This window comes from Canis aureus, chromosome 5, assembly GCF_053574225.1.
Source record: "Canis aureus isolate CA01 chromosome 5, VMU_Caureus_v.1.0, whole genome shotgun sequence".
Classification (NCBI taxonomy): domain Eukaryota; kingdom Metazoa; phylum Chordata; class Mammalia; order Carnivora; family Canidae; genus Canis; species Canis aureus.
This window is the reverse complement of record NC_135615.1, coordinates 67,510,091-67,526,171: the sequence shown is the minus strand read 5'-3', so window position 1 is coordinate 67,526,171 and position 16,081 is coordinate 67,510,091. Positions and strand designations below refer to the sequence as shown.

General features: G+C 42.8%; 1 protein-coding gene and 1 long non-coding RNA gene across 6 annotated transcripts in view; one reads left to right on the top strand and one right to left on the bottom strand.

Moving 5' to 3' along the window:
- The window catches only part of LOC144314444 (uncharacterized), a 49,926-nt gene extending 49,411 nt beyond the window's left edge, over positions 1-515 (bottom strand). For 2 of the 3 annotated variants that reach the window (XR_013380317.1, XR_013380319.1), the window contains exon 1: positions 405-515. This is a non-coding gene — a long non-coding RNA (uncharacterized LOC144314444). The remainder of the gene's footprint in view (positions 1-404) is intronic. The other variant, XR_013380318.1, reaches the window with a different exon arrangement.
- LONP2 (lon peptidase 2, peroxisomal) overlaps positions 1-16,081 on the top strand; it is a 94,997-nt gene that overhangs the window by 72,528 nt on the left and 6,388 nt on the right. For all 3 annotated transcript variants that reach the window (XM_077898509.1, XM_077898511.1, XM_077898510.1), the window contains exon 12: positions 7,418-7,560. In XM_077898509.1, coding sequence (XP_077754635.1) covers positions 7,418-7,560 — 143 coding nt within the window. The remainder of the gene's footprint in view (positions 1-7,417; positions 7,561-16,081) is intronic.

Genomic DNA, 16,081 nt, shown 5'->3' with positions numbered 1-16,081 from the left:
CTTCTCCTTCTGCCTGTGTCTCTGCCTCTCTCTCTCTCTCTCTGTCTTTCATGAATAAATAAATAAACCATCTTTTAAAAAAAAAGTGCAAAGGACTTGCATAGGCATTTTAAAGAAGACAGTGGCCAGTAAGCACACACAAAGATGCCTGCCATCACTAGTCATTAGACAAGTGCAAATGAGAATCACAGTGAGATATTACTTCATACCTGTAATTTTACAAATGGTAAATAAAAAGTGGTGAAGATATGGAGAAACTGGGTGAGAGCGCAAATTGGTGCAGCTCCTGTGGAAACCAGTTCACCAGAACCTTAGAAAGTTACACATAGAACCACTATATAACCCAGCAATTCCACTTCTAGGTTATATCCAAGAGTGTGGAAAACGGGGACCCAGATAGATACCAGTGTTTGTAGCTGCATTCTTCACAAGAGCCAAAAGATGGAAACAACTCAGGCGGCCATGAGCAAATGAGTGGGTAAACCAGCTGTGGTAGACACAATGGGATATTATTCAGTCATAGAAAGGAGTGAAAATCTGATAGATGCTATAGCATGGCTAGACCTAGAAAACATTGTGCTAAGTGAAATAAGCGAGATACAAAAGGACAAATACTGTATGGTTCCATGTAATGTGAGTTACCTAGAATAGGCACATTCACAGAGATAGAAAAGTAGAACAGAGGTGAGAGGAAGATGGGGAGTTCTTATCTAATGACTGTAGAGTTTATACTGAGGTAATGAAAAAGTTTTGGGTATAGATGGTGATAGTTATATCAGCATTGCAAATGTATTGAGTTCCACTGAGTTGTGTACTTGCAGATGGTTAAAATGATCCATTTTATGTGTTATATATTTAGCATTAATAAAAAGTTTAAAAAAATAGGTTAAGGAAATTTTCCAAAGTTATAGAGCTTACAGTTGGAAAGAGCTTGACCACAAACCCAGGGTCTCTGACTCCAAGGCCTCTTGGAAGTAAGGGAGGGCCAATTGTATCTCTACTGGATATTTCTTAGGATCTACCCAAAAGGAGAAATACTAAAAATGGAAAGCTTCATATTTTTTGTACTTAAAGCAATTTGGTGTACTGTGTATCTGTCTGAGGCCCTAAGATCTTTTTTTTTTTGGGGGGGGCGTTATTTATTTATTCATGAGAGACACAGAAAAGGAGAGAGTCAGAGATACAGGCAGAGGGAGAAGCAGGCTCCATACAGGGAGCCTGACGTGGGACTCGATCCCACGTCTCCAGGATCACACCCTGGGCTGAAGGCAGCACTAAACCGCTGAGCCACCCAGGCTGCCCCCTAAGATCTTTTTAATCTAAACATATTAACTACTCATAGTGGTTAAGAGTTGACTACCAGGAATACCTGTCACTGTTCAGAAACAAGTGTTTCTCCCCCACTTCCCCAACACAAGGCTCAGTCTCACAGTCCATGAGATCATGACCTGAGCCGAAATCACAAGTTGGACACTTAACCAGCTGAGCCACCCAGGTGCCCCAGGATAATAATTTCTTAACAGCAGAATTGCCATCATGCAAATATAAAATGACCACATGTCAAAGATTTTGCTTAACTCATTAATGAGACAACCAGTGAGATGTTACAGTTTGTTCAGTGGAGAATCCAGGAGTACACTCATATGTAAGCAGTCAGGAATGCTGAAATTGGCAAAAACAGCATTATAGGACATTATAGGGAGAGAGGGTCAGTTGTACCTCTCCTGGACAAAGTTCAGTTTCATTTCTGCGGACAAGCATCATTTGCATTACTCTTGGTTTCTACAGCTTACAGAATTGAAAACTAGAGAAGCAGTAAGACACAAAGCAGCTGGCAGGGTACGCTGGACAAGACATCCAGTAGTCTATTTTCATTCATCCCCAACTGTCAGTTTCTGGGAGTTTTTTGATAAAAATCATAGAAGGGAATCTGTAGAACTAGTTAGATTGATTATTTTCAATTAGGAAAAAATGATCTACTCTCTGAGCTTCCCACCAGATTGCCATGTTTTGTCAAGGAATTCTTGAACTACAGGCGGTTTTTCTAGACTGGATTTCAGGGTTGGGACAAAAGGTGTCTTTGGTTGGGAGCCATGAATCCTGGTACCGTGTCATTGGCTGTGCACTTAAGGTTTAACCTCCCTGGGTCTGTTTCCTTGACTACAAAATGGGCCAGATCTTAGATTTTCTGCCTAGCTTCTAACATTTTATATATCATGGTTTTATCCTGTGCTTTTTCAATTCATGATTCTTTCTGAATTCTCCTAAGCCTCAGAGTGAGACCCAGACATTCTCAGGGAACTGTTTCCCAGAGACATTGTATTAATACGACAGAAACAGGTAGTGCTCATTTCTTTGGAGAATTAACCCTGTGTTTTGGGCCCTGGCGATTGCTGGCAGCAGTTAACAGTATGCTGGTACACTCCATCCCTACCCCACCAGTATTAGAAACCTGCTCTTTGGGAAAATGACACTTTCATCCATAGTCTGCTTGAAAGGGTTCCTGGCTTTGGAAGTCATGAGCTGGCACTCGAGAGTGTAGTGTATACTTGAAGTTAAGCTGAATACAGAGAATAATAAGTGATAACTAAAATATTCTGTATGGAGTAAAAATGATTATAGATAACCTGGGGCATCTGTGGTTTGGTAGATGTTGGTTTCCCCACATTCTAGGGGAATTATTGATGTTAGTAGCCTTTTTTGTGTTCCTGGCCTCTGCTGCTTCCCATTGGTTGGGTCACTTGCCAAGAGATACCATTCGCCTCGAGATTTATTCAAAAGGCAAGAATTTTTTTTTTTTTTTAACACAAAGTTCCTAGAGGTATTATACCTCTCTATTCTACCTCCTTACCTCACCTCTTAAAATATCTTCCTCTCTCCCTCCTTCCCCACATTGATTCTTGGGCCTGCTTTCATTTAAGTCCTGCTACTCTGAGACAGAAAAAGTGGGTGGAAAAGAACACTTGATCATGTTCCTAGGACAGCTGCTCTGGACAGCCTAATCCTTTCTCATGAGGAGTTTGTAGCTATAGAGTATCCTTTCCTAATAGCCATGGTGACATCAACTCCAGAGGCTGGCGGAGCCCCCTGAGGGAGGGCACCCCCGAGGGAGGGCACGCACATTTATTGTGCTGCCAGGATGCTGCAGGGGGGCCACCGTGAGCAGAGCGAGTGCACTGTGGGTTGTGCCCCAGTGTTGCTTACTTATCTGCTGCCTTCACGCTGTGAAACTCTTTGGTTATACCCTGACCATCCTGGCTGGGTCCTGGCTGGGTCCTGAATTAGACTGTTACAACAGGGTGACAGGTAATATGGATGAGAGAGGAGCTGAGAGACCTGAGACCTCTCTGAGTAGAGTGAACCACCAGGAACTTCAGCTCCCTCACACTTTTAGAACCATTTTATTTCTTTGAAGTGAAGAAACAGTTGAAGTGGTATGAGGTTTAGCTAGCTACCATGGCCTTTCTTTTCAAATTCCATTTAATAGCCCTTTATTACTTTTAGGAATATGCTTCCAAATTATTTGTAAAGGAAATTTTGGTGTATTGAATGTAATATAGCATAGGGAAGAATCTTGAGTTTTGATATCTTTTTCTTTTTTCTTATGAATGTTAAATTTATGTGGCTCCCAGCAGTCCTGTGATTGTGGTCAAAGCCCTGTCTCAGAGGCCCTCAGTGGAATTAGGTTGCAAAGGCTACTTTGTGTTTTCTTCAACAAAATGGGCTAGGGAGTAAGAACTGGGTGTCTTAGAGGTCTGTGTGAAATATTTCTTCAACTATATAACTCACTTCCTCCCATTTATACATATTTCAGCTTTAAACATTGTTAAATTCTCTCAGGGACTCTATGAGGGTTCCTATTAATTATTAATGGTTTTATGAATTAGAATAAAAGATAGAAAGCGGTAAAGTAACTTTTTTCAAGGCCAACTAGGAAGCCAGAGCCAGGATTGGAAACTGTTATTTACTGACTATCTCACCATGAAATCTTAATCTCCTAACTCAGGGAGAGTTAAATCTCCTAACTTTAACATTTTGGACTATATCATTTTATTAATTCTTACATATATTTATATTATGTTATATTAGTAAAAGTCACGCCATGTGAAAGTGTATATACCCTCCTCTTTCCTCAAATTGATGTTGTTTCAAAGGAATTTTCTCACATTACTTAAAAACACTTGGGAAAACAATTTTAGTGACTGTGTCATATTTTATTAGAAGGCTGTGCCACAGTTTCCTTAACCATGTTCCTAATGTTGAGTATTTTTATTGGATGCCATTTTTGCTCTTAACGGTCAGTCTGCAGCAAGTAACTTTGTTGTCTAAACTGTTGCCTACACAGTGGTCGCCTGCATTTATGATTATGTCCTTAAGGATAGGTTCCTGCAAACTAGGATGGCTGGGTCTGAGAGTATGAATATTCGGGAGGCTTTCCTAGAAGATTGATTGAATCACTTCATATTTTCACAAGCTCGGTGTTTGGGACGATCTCTTCACTTTCCTTATCAGTGATCTTTGTCATTTTTAAAAATAGTTTGCTGGAGTTTAATTTGGTAACCAGCAAATGGTATCTTGCTCTTAGAATGTAAACTTCTTTGCTGCTTGGTGAAACAGCCCTTTTCATGTGATTGCTAGCCATCTAAAGAACCGCCATTTCTGCCCAAGAGAAATGTGTAGAAGAGGAAGACTGTGCGGTGTTCCAGCTGGATGTGCTTGCAGGATAGGGCTTGTGTTATATTGGGAGAGGTTAACTTTCTTAATTGTTGTTGTTTGCCTGGCCTTGAAAAGTCCACCTTGCTTGAATGCTGCAGTCTGGGGCAAAGCCAGTAGTGAGTCCTCGAGACTCTGCCACTGTCTTCTGTGGGTGCTGATCCCTCTGGCAAGAGGGAAGGATGGCACTAGAGCTGAGTGCTTGAATTAAAAGCTCATGCGTAGGACATAGAGGGTTCACCTGTAACCGAGACTTCAAGCCTTGGATGGCATCTTTTGAGATGATGATGTGCTGGTGGTTGTTTTTTTTTTTAATGAGGAATCAAACTGTGAATTCTCTCAATTCTCAGTATTTCCTTATTCTCACTTTGCAGTACATGTTGGTCCTCGTGGATGATTCTTAAAATCCAGTGCTAGCCTATCTTTCCCGATTAACTGGCACAGTTTTTTGGCTTGAGCTTTAGTTCTCTAGGCTTGTATTGTAATGATGGAACATCTTGAGGCATAGATTAGTTCTAAATGTATTGGATTCTTCATACACAGTTGCCGTGCCTAAAGCCTGAAGGAAATGGCCATCTTTTATCTTATGATGTCTAATTGCATTAGAAATAGCTCTCCCCACCACCACTCCTTCAGTGCTCAAGGCACTGAGTTCACTACTCCACTTGTAAACGGATTGGATGTACTGAAGCATTGGTTACATAATTGTGGATTGGCTTTCACCCATCCAGCTTAACTTCCTCCTGTGATCGTGAATTCCAGGCTGGCAACAGTAATTAGATCTCAGAAAAGCCTGTCCAAAAGCACACCAGGCTAAAGGACCCTGCAGCCTCATCTCTGCATTGGCTGAAGTTTCAGAACCCTTCATTTTTAGGGTACGGTGGTAACCTTAGACAGAAAACCTTAGTGCTTTCTTTCTGTGCATTAATTTTAATCAAGCAATGACACCTGCTTTCTGTGCCACTTTGAGATCTACAGGGAGCTAACCTGACTGTTCGGGTGCCTTTCCACCCTATGTGGTTGATCTGTTTAGATAGACTGCAAACAGCTGCAAGGCAGAAAACCTCCCATTTCCACAAGCTACTGAGTGACCCACTGATAGCTAAATTTAGTGAAACAGGTAAGTGCTGTAAGAAGTTGGAAAAATCAGGGAAGACTTCCTAGAACCCAAACTTTGAAAGATGAAATGACATTACAAAGAAATGACTGTGAAAATAGATATAACTCAAGACTTAAGGTACAGCATTACTTTGTAGTCTGCAAAAGGTTTTCTCTTTAATTCTCTAATTCTCACAAGAATTGTATAGAGGTAGGTAGCATGAAGTTCAGTGCTGGGCAGAGGGCCCAGCCTGACAGGCAGCAGGTGGCAGAAAATCTGAGCTGTGTCTGTTTTCTGTTGTGTATCTCCCCTGATACAGTCTTGAGGAGGAGCCCCTTAGAGCCCAGCAGACTAAAAGAGCCATTCACCCTGAAGATCATAGCAGGGGTCATTTAGGGGCCCTCCAGGATATTTCCAGTTATTGTTGAGTCTAAAATTAGAGCCTAATGTTACTAAAGATGTCCGGGAATCACTTTTGGAAGGAAAGGAATTAGTGAAAAACAGTTCTTTTTAACTTAATGAGATCTCAGAATGGGAGAATCATTGCAGAAATAAAATACACAATGGCAAGTTTGTAACTATTATATGTTGCATATTAGTATGTACAGTAATCATTTCCAGAAGAAAGGTATTAAAAAAAAGGTAATAAAGATATTTTACAACATTTCATGAGATAGTACAAGAACTGGAAGAGTTATGGCAAAACTAAAGAAAAGCAAAGCTAGGGAATGAGGATGAATAAAGCCAAATATTTCATACAGTTTTTAAACTTCTGTTCATTTCAGGTTTCTGGCTACAGGCTTAAGAAACATTTTTCTTTTCCTCAAACTGAAATTATGGAGACTAACAGAAAGGTGGTCTGATAAGTCAGTTGGCTCTTGCACCTTCTATGTCTAGGCTCAAACCAAAATGAGTCTGTGCTCTGACAGGTTGTTAACACCCAGCGCTCTTAGGCAGGTAAAGGAAAGAGTCCATTATTATAGGGATTTCAAACCAGGCTTCATATGCTTTTTCCCTGGCACTGCTGCTTATGTTTGTTTTTATTGCAAAGTGATAACCTTGGAGTTGAGTTACTTTTTTACAAAAGAAACATTACTTCTTCTACGGGGATCCATCATTTCCAAGTTGATGCTGTCTGTCAGGAAATGGGACACCTAAGGGAACTCCTCTAAAGAAGGAGTTCTAAACTTTGTGTTCCTTTGATCTAACAGAATTATACAAGGTAATCTATTGCATGTGACCCTTCAGTGTCTGTCCTCTAAAGTTGAACAGTGCCAGGCGTTGTTCTTGGCTTCAGAATATAATGGTTAAAAAGAAGATAGGCAAAGTTGTGCCCTGCTGGAGCTTACGTGTAGTAGGAGGGCTAGATGACAAGCAAGTGAGAACAAATAAACAAGACAGTGCATTATATCACCCTCAAAGGGCTCTTGAAAAATGGATTCTCTGCCTGAGTTCCACAGATCATAAGGTGAATTTTCATGCCTGAATAAGTAATAAGGGTGACTGATCTATTAAAGTCCACGTGCTTCTGTTTGATATATACTGCTAATGAATTTTCAAACCTGCCAATCTCTGAGAATTTCTAAATACATTTTTCTCTCCTAGGTGGCAGAGAACACATCTTAGAAGATGCAAAACCTGAATCCATCAGTGACACTACGGACTTAGCCCTACCACCTGAAATGCCAATTTTGATTGATTTTCATGCTCTGAAAGACATCCTTGGGCCCCCGATGTATGAAATGGAGGTGATCATTCTCATTTCTTTGTTGATAGCCACCAGTTTACTCTGATGGTTGCTTCACAGATTGGGGGAGAGAAAAACTGAGTGGTTTGGGAGACTGAGTTTTGTTTAGAGATTGGAAACTTGTTTCCTCCATGGTATTGTATTTTAGATCCCAGTGTGATCATAAATAAGGCTTTTACAGAGAGCCAGAGACCCTGGCCACATCGTCTTCTGGAAACTCAATCTGATCTTATTCTCTGCCCTCCAGTTCCATTTTAAGAACAGTGTCACTGACTTTCCTCCTTAGAAATTCTATATTCCTATTAATTCCTCATTAAGGATTTCTTGGGGGACAGAGATAGGGAAACAACCTAAGTATAAAATATCTGAAAGTGTGAGCCTAACTTCAACTTCTGACTGCCCAGATTGCATCTTTTGGAAATCTGTCATTTCATTGTTAATAGTTCCTTGGGTTGAAGCTACGCAGCCCTATTTCCATCTTACCCCTCTGTTCCTCACAGCAGAACATCCAGTCAGAAAGGCCTGAGCCCCAGATTCGAATTGAGGCAGGTGGATGGAAAGAGATGTTGAGTCTGTGTCAGCTGAGGCATTTTGATACCTTTTGTAGAATTCTTATTTGAGCTTGAATGGGCAAGTTACTAGAAAAAAAAATTGTATACTACTACTGAACATAGCATCTTCCTTCAGGAGCTTTATCATCACCTATCAGTTTAAGAAAAAAAAAAGATTTTTGGAAGAATAAGTCTGATAAATTACACAGAAGATAACCTCTCCCTCTGACATTCAAAGTCACTACCATAGATATGCTTTTCCTCAAGTCTTAAAACTGGGGAGAGGAAAAACAGTCCCTAAACTCATCTTGTTTATCTGTCTACACTCTGAGCTGGTCATTAAAGCTAATGAGCCTCTCTACAAAACTCTGTTACAAGAATAGAACTTGTTTACTCTCAGTGGTAAATCTGGTCTTGAACAGTAGAATCAGAGGCAGATTAGTTATTTGAATTCTTAAGATGTCATGGATTTAAATTTTGAAGTGTTGTAAGAAATGGAGCAAAACTTTCCTTGCTTGAGAAAGTGAGCAAAATCTGCTTTTTTTTGTCATGTGAGAATGCAGTGGTTTTTAAGAGTGAAGATGTAAACAGGTTCTGTGTCCTGCATTTCGAATGGGCTTTTTTTCTTCAAGCTTTCCAGAACAGTACGTTCCAGCAGTTCTTTGGGAAGTTAAACTCGAGCAACAGATAAAAGACTGATGCGTGTTTCTGTTGTGTATACCCCTTCTCTCCCAGCCATTCCTGCTGCCTTTAGTTCTGGGAGCATTGTAGACATTCTTGGAGCTTTGGCAAAAAAAGGAAGCAAAAGAACAGAAATGAGAAATTTTATAAACACTGCTTAACAGCTCTGTTTGATATCATTGGAGAACCTCATTTTCCTTTAGGCATCTGAGCCCTTTGCCAATGTGAATCTGAAAGGTAGAATCTAGTAGCCATTTGCCTTTTATAAATAAATAGCATCTTAGAATTGGAGGTCTGGCGTTTGGGAATTTGGAGCTTTTTTTTTAAGTATTTTTATTTTATTTTTTTTAAGATTTTATTTATTTATTCATGAGAGAGAGAGAGAGAGAGAAGCAGAGACACAGGCAGAGGGAGAAGCAGGCTCCACGCAGGGAGCCTGATGTGGGACTTGATCCGGGGACTCCAGGATCACGCCCTGGGCCAAAGGCAGGAGCTAAATCGCTGAACCACCTAGGGATCCCTGAGTTTGGAACATTTTGTTCATCTTTTCCACACTTGAGAGGATTCACCCTGTAGCCTGGGGTTTCTGTCTCCACCTCTAGTGGTCTGGTGACAACCTTCGACCCCAAGCTGCTTCACCACCTTCACGTGAGCTTTTGCATCTTGGGGATGAAGATTTATGGAATGTTTAATTGCCCCCGAGAATCTTCCTTTTGATACCTGGGAAGAAGCTTGAAGAGGTTAAATGAGTCCTGCAGATTCACATAAGGTGCAAATAGTAAAGGCAATATTCAAACTCCGAATAGCCGACAGCAAGTCCAGGCGGCTCCTCTGTGGTACCCTGTCAGACCGAGTTAATTCCTGTCCTTCCCTGATGAAAGAGAATGGCTTGAAGTATGGCCGTTTAAAAAATAAAAAAAGACGTCTGCTGTATGTCAGATTTTTGTTTGTGTTCTTACCCAAGTAGTGCTGTGTTTTAGAATGGGAGTGGTTGGCCTGGGGTTCTTGGCCACTTTTTTGTGTGTATCTGTTAGGTATCAGGCACCATCCAAGACCATCTAACAAGTGACACATCTTCTAATTCTCACTCTCGGATCTTTCCAAGAACAGATGAGGAAACAGGCTTAGAGTATTTAGATAACTTGCAAGAAGACACAGCTTTTGCCAGAATGGAGATACGATTCAGGCCTGACTCCAGAATTGTGAGCTGTTTCTCACCTGAGAGGAATGTCACACTGGTACATCTGAGGTCTCAGTTCTCCCAGGGGACTCGCAGTGGCCAGCCTGTGTCACTCTTCTTCCTGTGCTCCTGGGTAGAAGGTCTGGGGAGAGATTTTACTAGGAATGTTGGAGTATGTGTTGAAGTGGTCCTTACAAAAAAGGTATTGTAAGGCACCTTTTTTGGTTTAAATGCCTATAGTCTCCATAAAGGTAAAAGTCTAGGGTCTGTCATTTCTTCTAGAAAGAGTTTCAGTCATTTAGCAAATATGTATTAAGATGCTGCTGGCAAATACAGTAGTAAACAGGCAAGGTTTGATCTCGGCCTTCATGATACTTAACTTTCATTGAGAAAATAAGTTAACACATAATTATAAGTTGAGATTAGTGCTGTAAGGAAGATAAGCAGGTGGCACTGAGATTGGGGTCACTGCTCCAGCCCTGAGATGTGGTTTTCAGGTAGCATTGGGCTTGCTGACGGATTACATAATGGGAACAAAGGAAACAGTCATCAGAAGGGACTTACGGGTTTCTGGTGGGAACAACAGGATTTTTGTGTGGCAGTGCCATTTACTGCGAGGGGAAAGACGGGGATGGTGAATGTGTCAAATTTGAAATGTCTGAGGCATGAGAAAGGAGACGTGTGGACACACAGGCCTGTTGCTCAGAAGAGAGGTCTGAGGTGGAAGTATAAATTACGAAGTTGTCAGAAAATAGAGGACATTTAAAGTCCCAGAAATGCTGAAGTCACCAGAGGAAAAAGTATACACAGAAGAGAGCCAGTGGTAGCCTAGAGGCAGGCCCTGAAGAATGCCAAGTTAGGGTCTTGGAGAGAAAGAGGAGCCCTCAAAAAAAAGTCAGAAGTAACAAGCAGGCAGGCAAGAGGAAACGGGTTTTATGCTGCCATGAAAACAAAGGAGGAAACCCTCCAAGAGGTAATGTCCAAATGTCCAGTGTGTTTGCTTTTGTATATTCGCTTTGATAGTGTGGAGGTTGGTGACCTTGGAAGAGGGGAGTGGCTGGCATGAAAGATTTGGGAGGGTGTTGAAGAAAGAATGGGAGGTGAGGAAACAAATTAGTGTGTAAGCTCCTCTTTTCAGAAGTTGGCTGTGAATGATTGCAGAGAAATGAGGTGGCTAAAAGAAGTTTGGGGGCCGCAGGGAGAATGTTTGCAAATAGAGTCGTGTGTGCTGATCACAGCAATCCAGTAGGGAGTAGGACGGATATTGCTGGAGGGACAGTGGGAACAAAGTCTTTAGGAAGGTGAGATGGGATGGCATCCAGAGTGTGAGGGGAGGAAATGATATGCAACCATGATACCCTTTGTGAGGTATAATGAGGAGATGGCCAGGAATACTGAGCTAGTTACAAGAAAAGGGTTATAATGATGGAAAAAACAAAGGCTTGTTTTGTTTTTGTTTTGTTTTTTGTGTTTTTGTACCAGCAGAGAAGTGCTGTCAGGACAGAGTAGGTGTAGAATGTGAAGGTGGCAACATCAGTAGTCTTGAGGACAAGTGAACTAGGAGAAGAAAATTATGGGGGGTGGGGGGCATTCAAATTCAGATTTCAGAGGTGGTGTGATTTCTGATGATGATAAGGAGACCTGGAAGAGAGTGGCTGGGTTAAGGTGAGGAAAGCGTTGTTGGGATTGAAGAACTATTCAGAGAAGCAGAAGCCAGGTAGAAGCAGAGCATCAGCTATTCGCCAAAGACACCTTGGATGATAGCAGGATTCAGGGTGGTGAAAAAGAGGAAGAGTATTTTGAAAACAGAAAATAGTGAGAAGGGAATGAAGGTTGGGAAGCCAGCTGCCATAGCAAGAGGGTTAGGAGAAGGGAGGCAGAGGAGGCCTCTCACTCACTAGGTGATAAATCCAGCCTCCTTGAGTGGGATGCGTTCGTCTGACACATGGTGGGTAATTATATGTATGTGTTTAGAGAGACTTTAGGATTAGGTGAGTTAATGTGTAAAAAACACCCACCATAGTGCCTGGTACATGTTTAAAAAAATGAACAAATACTAGTTCCTGCAGCCGCTGTACTCCCTAAAAACTAACATCCCAGGACACCTGGGTAGCTCAGTGGTTGAGCGCCTGCCTTTGGCCCAGGGCATGATCCTGGAGTCCCAGAATCGAGTCCCACATCGGGCTCCCCACAAGGAGCCTGCTTCTCCCTCTGCCTATGTCTCTGCCTCTCTCTCTGTGTGTCTCTCGTGAATAAAATCTTTTAAAAAATAAAAATAAAAACTAACATCCCCAATCACCAAAAAGACAAAACAAACAAAAAAAAAAACCCAAATCCTGTTTTTATTGTTTTGTAGTTCCAATTTTATACCTGCATTTAATAGTCTTCATCACCCCTTACTATTTTTCATTTTCATCAAAGGTAAGTCTGCAAAAATATGTTAGTGCCAAAAGTATGACTGATCCAGCAAACTAACAGTGAGGAAGAAGGGTAAGAAGGCACATTTTTATTAATAGTTCTACCTTTTAGGATTCCCTAAGCAGGTTGAGAAATGAGTTCTAGGAACTCAGTCTAGGTTCCAAGTTTAGAAATAGTTATCGTAAGTCACCTTTTCCAATACAATGAGATTTCCTAAAGAGACAGGATCAATTAAACTCACTTTAAGAAAAGGAAAGTTAAGGAAAGCTCTCCCTGCACTGGGAGAGAAGGTGGGAAAGGAATGAGCGAGGGCACAGGTGTCTGCAGTGGCCAAGGTGTCCATCATGCTGCGCGTGCTGACATAGCACCAAGTACTTCCTCAGAAGCTTGGGCCCGGGCCACATCCAGGTGCAGAGGAAGTAGGAAGGGCTCAGGAATCAAATAACGGTTACTTAATCTTACTTGATCTGGTCAGTTAGGAGATTGCCATTAATAACAGTCAACTCGGGGATCCCTGGGTGGCGCAGCGGTTTGGCGCCTGCCTTTGGCCCAGGGCGTGATCCTGGAGACCCGGGATCGAATCCCACATCGGGCTCCCGGTGCATGGAGCCTGCTTCTCCCTCTGCCTGTGTCTCTGTCTCTCTCTCTCTCTCTGTGACTATCATAAATAAATAAAAATTAAAAAAAAAAATAACAGTCAACTCGGTTGTAATTACTTTTATTGGTTACAAGAACATCCTTAGGATGAAATGAGAATCTTACAATTGTCATCCGCCTCCTAGTGAAAGCAGGAGAAGCTTCCACTTCACTGGGTACATATCCTAGCTGGCCAGTCTTGCAGTTGACCAAGATTCTCTGGCAGGAACAGTCTTAAACTCACAGATCATAAATCAGAAGAACAGGTAAGCTCTGGTCGTTGCAGGATAAATTTAATTCTCAGCCGCAGAAAGCCAGTCCTGCACACCCTTAAGTGTCTATGTCCTGTCCAGCCTGCTAGTCCTAAGATTATGTTTTCTAAGTATTGCAGTCTCCATTCATATTTTGTATTAAAGCCTCAGCATTGGCTTCCTCCAGTGGTGTACAAAAAGTCCTTGTCCAAAGGTCACTGCCCTAAAATATAATAATATTAAAGGAAAGAAGATAGGCATGCAGATTTTTAAAAGCAACTTGATTAAGGGTGTCTGGGTGGCTCAGTTGGTTAAGCACTTACACCTGATTTCTGTTCATCTTATGATCACTGGGCTCCACACTCAGCAGAGTCTGCTTGTCCCTTTCCCTCTGCTCCTCCCCTACTCACTCACACTGTCTTTCTCGCTCTCTCCTAAATAAATAAATAAATAAATAAATAAATAAATAAATAAATAAATAAATAAAATTTTGAAAGTAGGGGCGCCTGGGTGGCTCAGTGTTTGAGCACCTTCCTCCAGCTCAGGGTGTGATCCTGGGTCCTAGGATCAAGTCCTGCATCGGGCTCCCTGAGAGGATCCTGCTTCTCCCTCTGCCTATGTCTCTGCCTCTCTCTTTCTGGTGTCTCTCATGAGAAATAAATAAAATTTTGGGGCACTTTGGTGTCTTAGTGGTTGAGCGTCTGCCGTTGGCTCAGGGCGTGATCCCAGGGTCCTGGGATCGAGTCCCACATTGGGCTCCCTGCAGGGAGCCTGCTTCTCCCTCTGCCTCTGTGTGTGTGTGTGTCATGAATAAATAAATCTTTAAAAAAATAAAATCTTTAAAAAATATCTTTTAGAAAATAAAAAATAAAAGCATGTTGAATGGAATGTATCCAAATGTGAATTCCAGGAGATTCCATCAGCATGTTTGCCTTTGAGACAGACAAAATCAGGTGCTAGAAATGGGCAAAGTTTATTAAACTAGTGAAACGTCCAAAAGAAGTCTGGTAGTAAATTACTTCCCCATCCACTCCACTTAAACCTGCTGTGCCACACGCGCCTGTGTCCTACGGCACCGATGCCGCACACTCAGCCTGGCCCGGTGCCCCACCACGAGTTGATTTTGCCAAGAAAAGGCTCTACTGAACGGGGCTGGAAGCAGCTGGCTGTCTGCAGTGTGCAGTGCCAGGCCAGGCTGGGGCTATTTCACACAGCTTTGAGAGGACAGTGCTGTATAGACCCCGGCACCTCCAGGCAAACGGGATCTGACCTTCCCTTTTCTAAACACTACAGAAACAAATTTACAACTAGAAAAATGAAATATTCATGAATTCCAGGCTTAGGATCTTCATACAAAGACTTGAAAGAAGTTGGCAGATGGATAGCTGCCATGGTGACAACCCTGGCAGGAGCATAAAAAGTGCTCTGAGGTATAAAAGCCGCCAGTTTATAGTGTAAGCGTCACCGCCGCCAGAGCCTGCACGGGCCGCGGCCCTCTGGTAGCTCAGGTGGTGCCTCCCCGCCGTGCGTGGGGGCCCTGGTGTCCGCAGTCCCTGGCTCCCTGGAGAGCCAAGCTCCCAGCTCTGCCCAGCCTCTTCTAGGACACTCGTCCCAGCTCCCCACAGAGGGGCCCGCACCTCTTCAGGGCTGTGTAGACGAAAGCACTCGGTACATGCCCGTTGTGTCCCCGGACTGGAGCAGAATCGTGACTTTGTCTAATGGTCTTAGTCTGTCCTTCCGAGAGGTATTTGCCACTAGGTCCCTACGAGCTGTGATGGAGCCTCAGGCGGGATGCTCGGGAGAGCATGGAATGACCGGCAGACCCTCCAGCCCTCTCCGAGGCCGCCGTAGTAACAGGCACCAAACTGTGAGCCTTGGGGGAGGCTCGCAGGGGGCCCGGGGCCGTCCCGACCTGCGGTTTCGGTCCGCAGGGTCCGGTGCCGGGGATGAAGGTGGGACACTGCCGCGGGCTGTGAGGGGTGCGGCCAGACTTTGGGAGACAGGGTCTGTTCTTAATTAGGTCTTTCGTTAAACATTTTCTTTTTTTTTTTTTTTTTTAAATTTTTATTTATTTATGATAGTCACACACAGATAGAGAGAGAGAGAGAGGCAGAGACACAGGCAGAGGGAGAAGCAGGCTCCATGCACCGGGAGCCCGATGTGGGATTCGATCCTGGGTCTCCAGGATCGCACCCTGGGCCAAAGGCAGGCGCCAAACCGCTGCGCCACCCAGGGATCCCATCGTTAAACATTTTCAACACTCCTTCAATCTACATATTTACGTGATTGATACAATTATTACAGGAGAAATCAACCATTTCTTTGAACAAGATGTAGTTAACAGATAAGGAAATGGAAGTGTAAGGATATACCTGTGGGAAAATGAACGGCAAAAATGAGCTTGGGGTGTTTGTGCTCCACTTTGACATCTAGTGGGGAAAACATTCTCAGTCTCGAGCCGAGGCCTGTCTTGGCTCATATAACTGATGATTCCACGGATCAGCAGTGCAATTAGAAACTGATAGAAAAGTACTGATAAACATAGTTTTGAAATTACTGTGTTGAATCACTTTGTACAGAGTGCTCGGAGATAGATTGTTCTGTGAGGAGGGGTTAAGACGGCTAGGAAAGTGTGCATGGCAGCAGGAAAGGAGCACATGTCTTTACATTCACAGTTACTCGTACTCTGCTCATTTCTGAGGCAAAAATACATAGAAACCTGATGTGTAACTGTTACAGTTTCAGAGCACGTGCTCTCGAAGAGTACAACTCCAGGGGAGCCTGGCTGGCTCAGTTAGGGCCCTG